General features: G+C 26.9%; 1 protein-coding gene across 1 annotated transcript; it reads right to left on the bottom strand.

Annotated features, from left to right (window-relative positions):
• Window positions 1-13,149: 13,149 nt before the first annotated feature.
• Window positions 13,150-15,276, bottom strand: LOC114166565 (protein DMR6-LIKE OXYGENASE 2-like). Its single transcript, XM_028051315.1, has 4 exons — window positions 14,844-15,276; window positions 14,519-14,766; window positions 14,113-14,434; window positions 13,150-13,619 (listed from the first exon to the last, which is right to left on the bottom strand). Exons 1-4 carry the CDS (start codon window positions 15,075-15,077, stop codon window positions 13,377-13,379), a joined length of 1,047 nt encoding a protein of 348 aa, XP_027907116.1. The 5' UTR covers window positions 15,078-15,276; the 3' UTR covers window positions 13,150-13,376.
• Window positions 15,277-18,192: the final 2,916 nt, after the last annotated feature.

The raw sequence follows: 18,192 nt of genomic DNA on the forward strand, positions 1-18,192 counted from the left end.
TTGGTTAAGGTTGTTTAATTATCGTTAAAAATGAACCAACCCAAGATTCGTTTTTTCTGTACTTTTCACTCTTAAAATTCAGCTACTTGTGTTTCTGACCATGTGGGGGTAGTATTGATATCGGAATTCTAACTTAATAACTTTACGGGTCAACCTAATTACCCTTATTAACTTAATTAAAACAAATATTATTGTTAATTAATGAGACATTAAATTAACTATTACGATTTGGGAAATAAGACAAATGGTTACTTAAAAAAATGTGTTTTGAAGTTTCAAATTTAAAATTGAAATATTAAGAGTAGTTCCTAATAACAAGAGCAGTATGCGGAAGCGTACCTGATGATCAGTAATTAAGAACAATATAGATAAAAGTGATACCTGATCTTCCAAATCAAATCAATGAAAGACTAGAAATTATTTACGTGTGAGACTATACTGCTCTCTTTCTGGTAGGTTTTTCTAGAGCGCATCTTACAAATATATTCTGACGTCGTCTCATAAAAAACTGATTAATGGGTATCAGTTTTATAACCTTACCAGCAGAGACCAGGGACCTCTCAACAAGTTCCTGAATACTTAAGTCCATCACAGACCGTTCATTGAACAATCCAACCCATCACGGATCGTTCATCAGAAACCCAATATATATTATCCATAAATTAATAACAATTGTGCAATATAATTGATATTTATAAATAATATTATTTATTTATTAATGTTAATCCACAATAATAATAAAATAGAGAATAATAATTTTATATAATAAAATTATATAAAATATAACAATCTCCCACTTGGATAACATTAATAAATAAATTAATTATATCAATTACAACATAAACACAAATACCAATTAAGAAATATAAGCATGAATCACAAAGATAATATCCGATAGGGATACATATCATATGCTTAGATTTCAAAAATAATGGATAATAAATAAAATAAAATAAAAACAAACATAATAAATATGTGATCCCAAAATGGTTCATGCATTTTATATGCCGAAAGAGATGCGATGAACATAACATCATTAATAAATTTATATCTCATGAAAACCATAATAATATAGGGTGTACATCTCAGACTCCCACTAACCCAATACATCAAAAGACTTAACCACAGCTATATGAGTTACATGATTTTGAAAAAACTCCAATAGCTAAGCCTTTAGTTAGTGGATGTGCAAACATATCTTATGTAGCAATATGTTCAATCCGAGTCTGAAAATCTAAAATTTTCTCTCTAACAAACATAAATTTTATATCAAGATGCTTTGAGCATTAGAACGTATGTTGTTTTGAGAGAAATCCAAGGCAGTAAGTAGTATTTCCACAATATATTACAAGTAGCCTAGAAATACTTTCAACCATTTGAAAGTCAAAAAACAAATTTTAGGCCACATATTTTGACAAGTGCTTCATAACAAGCAACATACTGCCTTTAGGAGCAGCTATAAGAGTTTGGTTAACCCTCTTCCAAGAAATAGCTTCTCCTTCCATCATAAAACCAAAACCGAAAATAGATTTTCGGTTGTCAGGGCAACCATCAAAACCAGAATCAGAAAAAACAGAATCAGAATAACTAATGACCTGAAGTTGATCAGACTTCTTATAGGTCAACATGTGATCCTTGGTTCCCTACAAATATTTAAAGACTTTTTAACGGCTTTCCAATGACCCAAACCTGGGTCGCTCAAGTATCTCCCTACATCATTAACAGCAAAATCAATATCGGGACGAATACAAACTTGAGCACACATTAAACTATCAATAGCGGAAGCAATTATGGAACTTTTTCCAAGTCAACTCTATCATTATCTATTTGAGGACATTGACATAAGGAGTAAGAATGCATGTTAAACTTTGAGTACTTTATCAATGTATCCTCTCTGAAACAATCCAAGAATGCCACGTGACCTATATAAAAATATGAATGCCTAGAACAACAAAGGCATAGGTCCATCGTATCAAAGTGGCTATTTAACATAAATTTTGTCTCAGTCAAAAGTTTAACCCTACTATAAGCAAGAAGAATATCATCAACATATAAGACAATAATGATGAATTGACTCCCACTAGCCTTCAAGTAAATGCAATGATTTGTGGTATTTTCCTTGAAGCCAAAAAGAAGTGACCATCCGGCCAAATATCAAATGTCATTGTCTATAAGTTTGTCTAAGTCATAAATAGACTTCTTCAACCTGCAAACTAAATGCTCTTTACCTTATTTAACAAAAGCCATCAGGTTGAACCATATAGACTTCCTTATAGTGTTTTTCAACAACATTAAACACACTTTATTTTAGTGTTCCCATTTCTTACGAGAAGTTATCTTGATAGTAATGAACTTAATAGTAATTAAGAGTAAAAGTGGGAGGCTTTTCTTCTCTCAAACACAAGTTCAATGATTCTGTCTGGTCCTCAAAATTTGTCTTGTTCAAAGTTTTGACCGAAGTCAATTGCATGGGCAAAAAATCGATATCAAAATGACAAAGAAACATCTAATATGCACAACTATTGTGCAATAAAATTTAATGTTTCTGAATACATAGTCAAACATGCCTAGAATACCAAATTTATCATCCACTATGATCCCGCCTAAGGGTCCCGAATCATAATAAATAAGAAATATAATTAAGAAATAAAAGACAATGCACAACTCATGTCATAAAGAAATCTAATACCGATAGGGTACAAGACAAATAATTGACATAAGATAAAATTCAAAGTACATCATATCCTTAAGAATTAAAATAACATATGAGCATGATTGACATTAATGTAATATAAAATTAACTAACACAAAATTTCATATAACTAACACAAAATTTCATATAATTGTACTCACGATAGGTAAGTTCACAATCATATAAAATTATATCACCCATGCTTAAAAAAATATAATAAAATTATATTATGCATGAACAACCCGTTAAATAATAACATTTCCAAATAAGGGTCAAAAAATTAATTTCAAGTATAATATCACGTCACCAAAATAGTAGAGAACTTGTACAAAAATTTCATACCCAAAAGTCGAGAATATAATATATAAACTTAAGTTTTATTCATGAAATAATTAAAATTAAATTATTTCATTCACACAAAATCTTATACAACTGTGCCCACGATAGGTGAGATCACAATCATATAAAATTATATTACTCATGCTTAACCAAATATAATAAAATTATATAATGCATGAAATAATAATATTTAAAAGAAATATTTCGGCAATTTATACAACATAATGACACGATTTTTCGACCACATGATCACCATCATGTGACGGTCAAAATCCAAAACAATTGAAATTGAAATGCATGAATATACATAAACACAACTGTTTAACATTTTTTCCAAACCATCTACTTAAAAGATGTCACTTGGAATATAAGGTCATAAAATGCTAAACATTTAATTTGCTCATAAAATACTAAACTATCATGAAATTAAATATTTATTTATTTACCAAAACCAAATATATTTATAATAATAAAATAAATTGTTTATGCAATTCACATTCACCTAAAATTGGACTTTTATTTTTCGATCAAACCACTCAATTAGCCATAAAGGAACCTAATACAAGACAAGTGAAAATTAAAATGTCCCTAATTGAATTCCATTTGAAAAATGAAATTCAAACTCATGCACGGACATCCAATTGAACACTGGAATCAAATTTTAATCAAAATAAAAAGTGTGGCAATAGATTTTACTTATGGGCATTATTAATTGCATTACTTAATTCAAAGACATTGCAATACTGGTGTGCAGCCGCAACTTCCAATGCATGAATCAATTGTACACCAATTATTACCAAATGCTATCCATCCAAAATAAGCCACGCAACGTTTCAATTTTTCGTTCTGTTCACGGCTTTCTCATCCCAATTCCAATAATTTTGTTACATGGGAATAGAATAATAAAAAAAATTTCAATTTCAATGGTCATGATTCCAAATCCAAATTCACATATTTTGCTTCCTTTTACACTCTTATTCACATAATACAATTAACACATGTATTATAAGCAATAATCCACGTATCCAACAACTATATGGCACTTTATTTTCAACTCCCAAACAACACGCATGCATCATTTTAGTGCATCCAAAATATACACTAAACATGAATTTTAATTCCAGTAACAGAATATGTGCATGGGTCATATGGATTGCAAACCACATCGATAATTGCATCGACAGTAAAAAGATTTTCCCAAGACAAAAGCCATTCAAATAAGCAATTAAGAAACTTAAATTCCCTAAATCTTAAAATCAAAACAGCATCTGTTAATGACCCATAAAGCAATACATTTATATGCAATTCACATAAGTCATCCAATTCAATTGCATCAATTCTAATAAATTAGCTTGCAGCTAATAGTGGCAATTGTAATAAAAATTCAATTAAAACCACATCAACAAGTCCCTTTCTCTCTCTTCCGCGAGCCACCATTGACGGCAAAATCCAATGCAAAACCATTAGCACGAGGACAAAAGTCTTTCCAATCACATGTATTCATGCTATGATAAAACCAAATCACAACTTTCGTAACATCATTCAAAAACAATTTCTTAGTCACCAGAAAACTGAATTAATGCATAAGGTTCAAAGAAAATGAAATCTCTAAAATTCCATAATTAGGATCCTGGAATTGCCACAAATTGGTAACCCAAGATGGATCAGCGCCACCAAAGCAAGAAGAAGGGTGCCTCCTAAACAAACCATCTTGCCAGAACAGAGAACCCAAATCGCAAACTCCGAACGTTCCAACGCTAGCCACCGCGCCACCAGACCCATTGTTCCAGAAAACGAACGAGGACTGACATGACAGAAGCGCTTCGAGTCGCTGTCACAAACGCGACCGTGAGCTCTCCTGCGTTCACACAGCGCCACCACAGGCGACATTTGTGGCAACCAGAACAGTCACCACCGCGAGAGCATCCTCCATCATCGTAGCAACAATTGCGCACCTCCACCTTCAGCAACGCACCATCAACGACGAAAAACAGCGGTAAGGTTGGAAGCTCCATCACGAATAGTACCTCCAATGCACAAAGAAGAAATGTTCGAGATTGAAGGAGAGTGGTTCGAACAGATTTGAGTTTTGCAGAAAGGGGATTTTTCCCAAATTAGGGCTCGAAAATTTTTTTTTTTTTTTTTTGGGATTGCAGTGTTTGAAAACAAATTTGGGAATTTTACCACAAAGTTTCAGAACTTAATTCTCAAACAAGAGGCGTATAAAGTCTTGAGAAAAAACAAATTAGGGTTTGAAACCTTTTAATCGGGAATACTAATTGGGATGAAACCCCTAAATTTCGAATTAGGGTTCGTCACAAAATTGGGAAAAAAAAATAGATTAAAGTTGATGCAATTGGATACCATACGTAATCATAATTCTAACATGCTCTGATACCAATTGTTAGATTATGAATTCAAAATAAATCATAAGAAGCATCAAATTATCGATATAATATATTATTGTAATATTAAGAGTAGTTCCTAATAACAAGAGCAGTATGCGGAAGCGTACCTGATGATCAGTAATTAAGAACAATATAGATAAAAGTGATACCTGATCTTCCAAATCAAATCAATGAAAGACTAGAAATTATTTACGTGTGAGACTATACTGCTCTCTTTCTGGTAGGTTTTTCTAGAGCGCATCTTACAAATATATTCTGACGTCGTCTCATAAAAAACTGATTAATGGGTATCAGTTTTATAACCTTACCAGCAGAGACCAGGGACCTCTCAACAAGTTCCTGAATACTTAAGTCCATCACAGACCGTTCATTGAACAATCCAACCCATCACGGATCGTTCATCAGAAACCCAATATATATTATCCATAAATTAATAACAATTGTGCAATATAATTGATATTTATAAATAATATTAATCCACAATAATAATAAAATAGAGAATAATAATTTTATATAAAAAATTATATAAAATATAACAGTATTGATATCGGAATTCTAACTTAATAACTTTACGGGTCAACCTAATTACCCTTATTAACTTAATTAAAACAAATATTATTGTTAATTAATGAGACATTAAATTAACTATTACGATTTGGGAAATAAGACAAATGGTTACTTAAAAAAATGTGTTTTGAAGTTTCAAATTTAAAATTGAAACTAGCCTCAGGAATAATTAGCTAAAATGTATTGTAAAATTTCTTTGAAACCGATAATTGGATGCTCAAATTGCATAAGTATTAGTTAATCCATTTAGCTCTTGATAACTGGTTTCAAACATTTTAAAGAATTTAAATTCTCAGTTGAAATATTTTATACTGTTCCTGGTTTCAAACATTTTAAAGAATTTAGATTTTCTGTAAGATTTTCTTATATTTTTTTATACTGTTCTTATATTATATCTTCATAACATATTAATTATTATTAATTTTAACGTTTTAAAATATATAAAAAAATATTTAAAATATTAATATAATATATTTTTAATGCTTAAAAAAAACAGCATCAAAAATATAATAGAAAATCTAAACTCTGTTTTAAAAGATATTGATACAGAAACAAACAGCTGTAATATATACAACCATGTGTCTTATAAAAAATCTCCAAAAGTAAAACAAGCAAAAAACAGAAAAAGAAAGAAAGAATAATTATAACATGCTAAACCGAAAATAAAAAAGTTTGAGGGCTCTCATTTTAAGTGGGCCTAAAATTCAAATGTCATGTTAAATATTGATTCTTTTATTAATGAATAAATATTAGTTGTTAAAATGTGCTGTCAGCAAAGAAACTTAAATATGTACTACATATCTTTCTTTCTCTGTCCCTTACACTTTTTTTTTTTATTTAAGTCAAACTTATAGTACTAGTTATTGTTGATTTGATATGTTAACCCCTCAACATGGAAAAAACTATTGGATAATTAAGGAACAGCTGTTCATTGTCTAAATAATTTTCAAAAGATATGTATTTAAGATTTTGAGTTTAGAAAAAAAAAATAGCAGTACTTAATTACATTTTTGAGATGATTAATTAGTGATTATGTAGTGCAGAATTTTCTAAATAAAAAATGATGTCGGAAAAAATAAATGAAAAAAAAAACGAAAAGAATTTTGTGAATGAAAACGGAGCTCATAGTATAATATCAAATTTTAATAAGATATTTGTGTGTATAAAGATTCTAATTAAATAAGTAAACAAGACATATATATATATATATATATATAAAAGATGTTATCTAAAATATTTAAAAAATAACACATGTAGATATTTATTGTATTTCTAACATATTACAACAATAATAATAATAATAAAAAAAAAAGAAGGACAGTCTTGCCCCATCATCAGCAAAAAGGACAGTCTTTTAGAAGCATGGATTGCTTATATTAATTTTACATTCACAGACAGATCATTGAATACTAATTATGGGTAAAGCACACATTGGAATCACAAATTTAATACTGAATTATTGCTAAAATTGTTTATTACAACAACAGTATCTGGTCACATTTGATAAAAGATTCTTTTGTCACATTGGAGAAAGACAGAAGAACTCAAATGTATAAGTTCAGTTTATCAGCATCAATGCATAAAAATTTTATTTCTGTTCCTCAGACCACCAACCAATAATACCAGAGTGATACATAGTCTCAAAGTGTGAGTATGGCTTTGAATAAAATAAAATAAAAACTCAAACTTAACCAAATTGATAAGGCACTTTAATAGAATAAAAATATGAGTTGTTTAAAAATTGAATTGAATTGTTGTTTTAGATTCATTTATATAAACTCTTTTAAATAAAGCTGGTTAAACTATGGAATTATATATAATTTATACAGTTAGAAAATATGTTTTAAAATAAAATACAAATTCATCAGTTCTTATTAAATCATGAAGCGTCTTTGAATGAGTTTAAAGGTTGTTTTTGTTGAGGTGTGAACTTTACGAGGAAAAATTCCCATAAATGGTATTTACGTACCAAATGGTATGAATTGATTCAAGTGTAGATGAATAAAATAGAAATTGAGTTTATCTTTCATGAAAGTTTGATTAGTATATAAATGTGAGTGTCAAGGGTATGGGAATTGGGCCCATACTAAACATTTCCTTAGAGATTTGGTTGGGCTTCTATATTCAACACACGAAGAGTTAACATATTGCTTTCTGTACTCCCACAATTACTAACTAAACTCCCACAATTCCATATTTAAGTTAGGAATAGTAAATAATAAAAATTGAGAAAATGTATTTTCATTAAAGGATTTTTATCATGAACTAATTGCACCTTACTTTAGATAACAAGAGATGAAAATAGGTAGGAAGATATGAATCACGTTGAAAACTAAGAAAATGTTACAAAATCTGTGATGTTATATGATATCATATAAAATTTATTAAAAAAGGTAAATACAAAACATATGAAGATTCCATATGATAAATTATATCAACTTTAAAATTTTTATTTTGTAATCTTCCAGTCTTATAAGATTCACAATTTTATCAATCTTTTATTTTATTATTGATAAAATTAGTATTTTTAAGATAAAGAAAATAATTTATTATTATTAATTACGTATTACTTTTTATATGTTTGGATACTTCCTCCAATAAAAAAATGTCACTAGATCCCACATATCACCCTTGCATAGAAATACATGTTACACATTGACCATGACTATAGTAATTGTTCTAACTAATTTCTTTATGTCTATTAATTAACACGCCGTTTATTATACCTTTTTATTGGGTTAGAGATTTTACGTCAATTAGAGAGATAGTAAAAGTATAATATATAATATAATGCAAATATCACATTATTTTATTAGTTATGTAAAGTTAAATTAAACATAAATTTTATTGATAAATTAATTTTTTAAATATAAAAGGTCACTTTATGCCTTTTGGTGGAAGATCGTGATTTGGGTGGTTCAAGATTCTCTTACTTTTAATTTGTGTACGTAGCTGAGAATATCACGGAACCCTTTTTTTCTGCCGACACTAAGTTCATTGCATCCATAAAATCAAATAAATTTAGTACAATTATTCAAATTGATCTTCAAGCATGAATCTACGGGCTAACATCTATTTAATTACTATTTTCATATAAATATATTTTTGTTTTTTTTAAGATTTGGTTTCAATATGTTAACAATGAATCAAATCAATTTGACGTGGATGTTTTGCCAATTGAACTAGTAAACTTATATTTTCAATATAACTTGGAGAAAGTTGGTTTTATGATTCCCCAACAAAGATGAAAAATTAATATGCGAGTCACTTGTATTATGAATCAACTTCATAAGTATATTTAATTTGCTATATTCTCTTTTTCATATAAATTTTAAGTCGTGAATTTCTTTCCAACAATCATATTTTTGTACTTTTTGTGTATAAAGATGGAATCACTGTGAGGAAAATGAGGAAGATTAAGATGAATTGAAGTGATCAACCAGGAAACATAAATGGCAAGGTTGTAAACTGCAGGAAAATAAATTATCAATGATAAAAATAGAAACTAGTAAAGAAAACTCAAATAGCAACAATAATCACTAAATTTGACATTTTATTTTTTGCATCGATAATGTTTGAATTGTAATAACAAATTGTCACCTATTTTTTACATTTGAATAATCTATTTTTTATATTTGAATAACCTATTTATATTTTTCACTTTTTTATGATAATTAAACCAAAATAAAATAAAGAAAAAGTTACATAAATTTTAATATCAGCTTGAAAATCATCCACAGTTGTGCTTACTCATTCCATGTTTTGTAGCCGATATCATAACCTAACTTTCCTTTAGACTCAGTGTTATTGTTTTCTATGTCCAAAAGTTTGATATATATTGGTTTCCAAACTTTAAAAATGAATGGTTTCAGTCATTTTAAACCAACTATGTTCAATTTTTTTACGTGTCAAACTCATTTTATGCTAACATTTGAGTTGTTTACCCTATTTAACACATTCTCGCTTCAGTGTCAGCTGAGAAACACGTTTGACACGTCAAATAAATTTAACATAATTGAGTTAAAATGACTATATCTATTATTTTTAACATTTGGAACCAAAATGTATAAAAAATCAATGACGAATTCTAATTTTGCATTAAAACTTAGGGACTAAAAACATATTTAATTCAAATACCACCAATTATTGATTTGTGTAGTAATAATATTTTTGTCTAAATTTAACCATTGTGCTTAAATATGATATCTCATAGAATATATAAGATAGTAATAAATTAAATTTTCCCTTTTAAATAATGGAAAATGTCATTAAAATGATTTAAAAATAAACTTAAAACAATTAAAAAATTATATTTTTTTGAGTTTTTTTTATATTTTTTATAAAAAATATAAAAAAGATATATATTTATGTTAAAGATGTCAAATCAATTAGATAATAAATTAATTTATAATAAACAAATAAGATTATGATATGATTGATTTTGTAACATTAATTTAGATTTAAATTCATTTTTTAATTTAATAGTTATGAGATTTATTAGGTGTGTCAGATAATTAGAAAAAAGTGTAACAATTTTTTTTTTCAAATTTTTAATGAAAAAACATTTCAAAAGTAGTAAATACTTCCTAACATAATTATATGTATAGAAGTGTAAAATATTCTATTGAAAAAAAAAATTATTCAGAATATTTTATGATATTAATATCAATTTTGTTAGTTAATGTCAATAAAATACCTTAAATTCATTTTATCTATATATGCTCATATCCACACAACTAAATTTACATTTTTCACACCGTTTTAAGTTTAACATTAAATACTCTATTGAATTATATATGATCAAAGTAGCAAACATTACCCATCACATCATCAATGAATCTTACACACAAAACATCAATGAACTTAAATATGATTCTCTGAATTTGTACATAAGACTACAAAATGCACGTCAAAGTAATAATAGCAATACCACAACCATGGAACTTGAAATTCAAATTAAGAGAAATGAAGCATTATTTAATTTCTTTTCAATTTTCTGTAAAACAATTTCATTTATGTGTTGTGAAAAAGTGTTAAAAAAAATGTACAGATGCAGAAAATATTAACAAAAACAAGTGTATGTTAATCTACAAATTTATATTCATAAGAAAATTAGCGTAAAGATATTCATAATTTTTAATATTTTCTGTTACAATTTTCAAAAAAACTATAACTATATAACTAATATAGACATTGATAATTTCATGTGCAAATATTTTTTCTGATAAATTTACACAGAAAAATTCACATGTATTTATAGCAGAATTTTTCTTAAAATAAATTCTCTAAATATTGATTGCGAAAAAAATATTTTACTTAAAGTAAAGTGTGCATCTTAGTTAAAAATATTGCTCAACGTTATTCGCTCAAACATCATATAAAAAGTATTCAACCATAATATTAGAAATAAAATATTAAGTAATTCAAACATAAATCATAAGTACACTGACACATTTTCAACCAATATTTTATGGTGTCAAAATTTTGGTTGAATTATTTTTTTTTGTTCATTTTTTCGTTCAAAAAGTCAAGTTGGTTTTCTAGGTTTTTTTAATTTCAATTTGGTTCCGATTTTTAAAGATTGATGCATGGTCATTTTTGTTAAATTTCTTTGAGTGGAACAATAATTTTTCATCAAAGTTGACACTAGGATTATATCATTACACCAACAAAACAATCCATCTTTATTCACAAATTCTTCAATATTGATGAAAAAATTTTGATCTGATTCAAGAAATTTAACAAAAATGAACAAATTACATCATTTTTTTCAAAATCGAAATTAATTTCAAACTAAAAAACACTAGAAGACGAACTTGATATTTTTGAATGAAAATATGAACTGTAAGAATAATTTCAAACTTTTATATAAACTAGTAAAAATATTGTATTTACTTGTTTTATGATAATAAAAAAAGTAAAATTATAATTATTGTTATTATTATAATTATAAAATTAAATGTAAATAATTTTTATAATTTTATAATTATTAATTTTCATTTATAATGATTAATTTTAAAAACATAGTCAAAAAAATATGGTTAAATTAAAAAAATGATTACTTAAAAAGATAATATTAATAATATAATTATTTTTATTTAAAAAAAATTAAAAATAAAATTGAAAACTAAATATGGACAAAAAATAGAATTTATTTTAAAATATAAATATAAATGTATAATTTAAAAAAATATCAAATATATAAAATATATTAAAAATATTTAATTTTTATTTAATAAATATACTTAAAATTACATAAATATGAAAAAATTTGGGGCCATGGTCCCATTAGTCACTACTATGGTCCATCTCTGCATTAGTAAAGGTCATTGAAAATATCTAATAGAATATTTTAAAAAGTAAATTTATGTTATATAAAATAATTATTGATATAAATAATTTATACTTGCATACACTATGGGTATGGAGTCTCTTGTCGGTTATCGCATTCAATAATAATTTATTTCATTGTACTATATTTTTTTTCATTTCCATCCTATTAAAAGAATTTAATCTAGTTTTTCTTTTTAAGACGAGTTAGTATATTATGTTCATCTAATCCATTAAAAACTTGACTAACCATTATAATAGAAAACAAAATTTATTATCGGATTTTTAAATTTTAATGATGTAACGAATCCCTTGATAAAGTTATTATCAATAAATTATAAATTTTATTATTTTTAATAACATATTTCTTGATAAAATTAGTTGGTAAAATTTATTAATATTTTATAATTTTTATTATAGTTTTATCAGTAAATTTTGTCGGAGTTCTTGGATTATTTTAATGTATAATTTGTCACTAGTCGAATTTCTTTTAAAATCTTCTGTAATTCATTAACAATTTTGATTTACAAACAAGTTTTTATGATGTTATGTAAACATAAATCCGATACTTTAGTGAACTCAATGTGGCTTTAGGAAATTTTATTTTTTTAAATATTCATAATTTCTTCAAATATAAAAAACTCAAATATACTTTTAAAACAGATATGAATTACAGATGACCAGTATGTGTCAATTCCATTGTAGTAATCCTCAGGTCACTGTCACCTGTATCATACGCGAACGCAATGTTTCCAATTTGTACATAATATTTTAAAAAAATATTATATTTATAAAACAAAATCATAAGTGATCTGTTATTTATTTTTTCTCAACAAAAATAAAATACAAACTAAAAATTGTCATGTCATGTGCACTAATAATCAATGTGCACATCATAAGACGACTTTTTTTACTTTTGTATGTACAAAATCTGCCCAAAATTCAAAAATCTTCATAAGTTTCATCTAAATTAAAAGCTGAACGGTGTCTGATTCAAAAGGAGACATGTTTGGTCAGGAAGATTGAGGTAGTCTTCATTTTCAAGCTTTGAACATGTCGACGCAGGTTTCCTTTGAAAGTCCTCTGTTCCAGAACTTTTCATAGTATTCTCTGTATGTGAAGTCTTTGTATTGCGCAGGATGATCGTCGTCGACGAGTTGAGGTGCTGGTTTTATGGTTGCATCAGGTGAAGGACAGTAGAATGTGGGAATGGACATTCTTTCCTTCTCACAATTCACCAATGCTCTATGCAACACACTCTTGTACCTGTCGTTGCTTATCACCTTTTCCAAAACGCACCAACAACACGTAAGTATTTATAACCACACCAAAATGTCTACTTCTAGAAACATACCAAAATTTCATCCCTCTTACCACATTCTTTGACATTCAATTACAACAACATGACTCGGTTTATGTTTCGTCGTAATACTAATAACTGTGATGATACATTGGTACAAGTTATAAGACATTGATACTATTCTCGATCTAAAACTTTAAGATAATAGGTTTATGAGTCTTTATTTTTATATAGTACTGTATATTTTCATTTTTAGTCAATGTAAAACTTAGTCTCACACTTAGATTCCCCAACCGTTTGTAAATTCAACCTCTTTTTCCAGACACAAAGTCTAATCCACACATAACAAATTGATACTATTTTTAATCCAAAATCTTAAAGAAATGAATTTATAAATCTTTATTCTTATATTATGTTTAATTTTTTCATTTTTACTCAATATAAAACTTAAACTCACACTTATATTCTTATTGTACCTGAATTTGGTCTCCAATGTTGACTATGAAGGTGTTGGGAACAGGATTGACGGATAACCAGTTGCCTTCATAGAGGACTTGCAAGCCAGGGACCTCATTCTGGAGCAGAATAGTGATGGCGTTTGGATCAGCATGAGGTGGCAACCCATACGTTAACTCTGGCTCAGGACATGGAGGGTAGTAATTCACAGCCATGTGCTGCCCATGTTTCCCCAGTGCTTTCTCTATGTAATCTCTCTCCAACCCCAAACTCTCTGATATTCCCTCAAGCAATTTCAAAGATAAGCCCCTCATTTTTCTACTGTACTCACCAACATCTTCCCTGAAACAAGGTTAAGAAAACAATCACCTTCAAAATCATACTTTTCACCTAATTTTACAGAGAATATGCAGCAGTTTGTTAGACCTGAAAGACGGAGGGTTGGAAGGCCATTCCAGAATGTAATCCTCAAGGGGGTGGCAGTGAAGTCTCAAGAAGTCTCTCCAGTTTGAAACTTTCTCAGTCTTCACATTGAAACTGGTGGAAAGCCTCGTTGTCTTGGAAGGGTCGTCGGAGTAATTCTTCAGCCTCTCACTCTCCGGCAACCCAAAGAACTCCTTCGACACGTTCACCATCTTCTTCACCACCTCCTCCGGAATCCCGTGATTCACGATCTTCAAAACAATTAATGAATCAAAGATCAACAAAATAATAAGAACAATTGTTAATATAAAGATGTAGTTTGGTATACTTGAAAGAAGCCGTAGTGTTGGCAAGCATGTGCAATGTGTTTGATGATTGTGGAACGATTGGGACCGTCGAAGTCATGGAGGTCGATGATCGGAATGGACGGCGAGGAAGAGTGAAGTTGGTGAAGGTTTGGACGGTCAGCAAGGGGTCTGATGAAGTTGGAGGGAACACGATCCATGGTGGAGACTAGGTCGGTTAAGAGTGGCTTTGTGGGTATGGTGGTGGTGGTGGCCATTGCTATGCTATGTTTGGTTTGGTTCTATTGCTTTCGACATGACAACTGATTGGGTTGGCACCTGAATTTATAACGTGTATTGGCCTAATCGATCTATCTTCATGCCTACGTTGAATGCATGACTCCATCGCCAAACACCTTTATGACGTCATTTTTTTTTTAAATTATGGACGGTAGACTCCTTGCATACCTCGGGAAAAACATAACACCAATGAGATCTGAATCCAATAAGATAAAACATTGATATATTTTTAATCCAAAATTTTAAGATAATATATTTATGGATCTTTATTTTTATGTAGAGCTCTACTTTCTCATGTTTAATCAACGTGAAATTTAGACTTACACTTAAATTCTTATTAATATTGTCCAAGGTCTCACGTCGACATATATACACAAATTTATAAAAAAGAAATCTTATTTTATATTTAATTTGATGCAAATGAGTTGAGTTATATTTAAAATTTATATTAAAATTACTTAAAATATATATTTTTCTTTTTTAAATTTATCATTTCATTATTATCAAAACATTTAGTAATATTTAATAGACTCATTAATATTTGATAGAGGATTTTGTTTTTTTATTCTATAAATACCCTACTTAAACAGGTATTATGTGAATCTGACAAAAAAAAACAAGGTTATTGAATAACTTCTTCTATAGCAATTAACGTTACATATTCTGTAAAATAAAATATCATTTACGACACGGCAATTTATATAAATGACAAGACTACAAAAACGTAAGGGAAGGATCAGTGATTCTTTTATAAAAAAGAGGCTAAGAGTAATATAAAAATACAGTACACAGTACACGACAGAATTAAGTTGTAATTACTAGATAAACAAATTAAAGATGAAAGAGAAAAAACTTCTAAGCGTGTTGTACACTTAATATTCTTTTAGGCTTAATTTTACTCTTGATCCTCTAGTTTCTTTGCAAAATTTAATTAGAACTATAACTTTTATTTGGTGTAGTTAAGATTTTTAATTTATAAAATAATCTAATTAAATTTTTTTTGTCAGTCTGAGTCTGAAAATGCTGCGGGTCAATAGTATTTTCAATTTTTATTTTTCCTTTCTAATTTTTGCTTAAAATTGTTGTCATATGTTGAGTTATTGTGCTTGGATATTATTGTGTTACATGTTCGTACAGTGTCGTGTGTTACATGATATTGTATTTTACATATATAAAATTTTGATTCAATTTAGTTTTATTTTTTAAAATAAAATAATATTATTTTTTTTAAAATAAGATCAAATTATTAATTAAGTTTAATTATAATTTATAAATACATATTAAACTTTTTTTATAATTTATTTATTAAATAATTCTGTCTAAGTCTTCAAATTAATTTTATTTTATACATTTTTAATTTGAATAAAATTGTTTCCATTTTAAACATATATAGAACATGCTACTTATTTATGGAAATATACATTCAATATTTTAATTTTAAATATCTTTGCCTCTTTACTCGATTAATTTATGGTAAAATCTTAAAACATTTAAAACTTTATGAAATAAGTCTTTTTGGTATTTGAAATAGGTCAAAAGGGGATTAGTTCTGAAGGAGAGTACATCTTCATTTTCACACGTTTAGCTTATGCTGAAGTACAAATAAAAAGAAGTATTTGTGTGGAGGTGGGAAGTAGAAGCATGTCATGTCGAATTGTTGAGGGGGTAACAATAGCCACGTTTCAAGACAAAACTATTATCATTTGTAACAAATGATATTTAAAAATGTTTATATTAATATCATATATTTTATTTTTGTATGTCAAATAAGCTAAAAAAACTCACTTTACTTTCACTTACAGAAAATAAATATTTATGGTAACCAATAAATAATACACGTATAAAAATTGAAATTACATTAAAAAGTTACTTTACGACTCATTATGTTAGGTACTATGTAAAATAATGCCAAAACTAATCTTATAGGATGCAAAATTTCTAATGTACAAGTTTTTTATACAACTCTAAATCCATTTAACTTTTTTAAAAACACGGACTTACGAGAATGACAGTTAGTCCCACATAAATTTATGTTAAGATATGTATAATCCGACATAAATACTATAAAAATATTTGAAATTATAGTCTAAATTTTACCAACAAATTTAAATTTGTTGATAAATTTAATTTACCCACACATTTTATTAATAAATTTTAAAAAAATAATTATTGATAAAGTTATTGATAGATTTATTTTGTTGATAAAATCTATCAATAATATAAATTTAAATTATTGACGAAAATTTTTATAAATAAATTAAACTTTTAATATTTATGTTAATTAGTTAATTAACTCATTTCAATTTTATTAATAAAAAAAAATTTATTTATAGAAAAATATTTATCCGAAATTTCCTTACTTTTATTGTAATAGCTTTTTTCATTTTTAATTATTGATATTTTATTATTTTTTTCATTTTTGTATTAATTAATTAATTAATTAATTTAAATTTTATTGATAATAATAATTTTAATCAAAGGAAAACAATTTATTTCAAATTTTCTCTCTTTTATAGTATAAAAGTTTTGTCGGTATTAATTATTATATTTTATTACGTTTTTAATCTTTAAATTAATTAAATAATTAATTTAAATTTTATTGATAGAAATAATTTTAATTATAGAAAAATATTTATTTCAACTTTTTTTTCTTTTATAGTATAAGATTTTTCTCACCAATACTTATTTATTGATATTTTATTACTCTTTTAATTTTTGTGTTAGTTAATTAATTTAAATTTTATTGATAGAAATAATTTTAATTATAAAAAAATTATCTCAAATTTAATTTATTTTTACGGTATAATTTTTTTCATCATTAATTATTGACATTTTATTATTTTTTTTATGTTTGTTTTAATTAATTAATTCATTTATAGCAAGCTCTTTATTTCGTTTATTTGAATTTTAATTAATTAATTCAATCAGGCATTAATTATTAATTTAAGATTGTAGAAAAACTTTTATTCTGTTTATTTAAATTGAATATTTTCAAAACGAAAACATAATAATAAAATTTTAATAGTGTGGGAAGAGATAGATCGAGCTAAATGCTGGTCAAATACAAAGATTCATTAACATAAAAAATCTGAA

The sequence above is a fragment of the Vigna unguiculata genome, chromosome 10 (assembly GCF_004118075.2).
Source record: "Vigna unguiculata cultivar IT97K-499-35 chromosome 10, ASM411807v1, whole genome shotgun sequence".
NCBI lineage: Eukaryota > Viridiplantae > Streptophyta > Magnoliopsida > Fabales > Fabaceae > Vigna > Vigna unguiculata.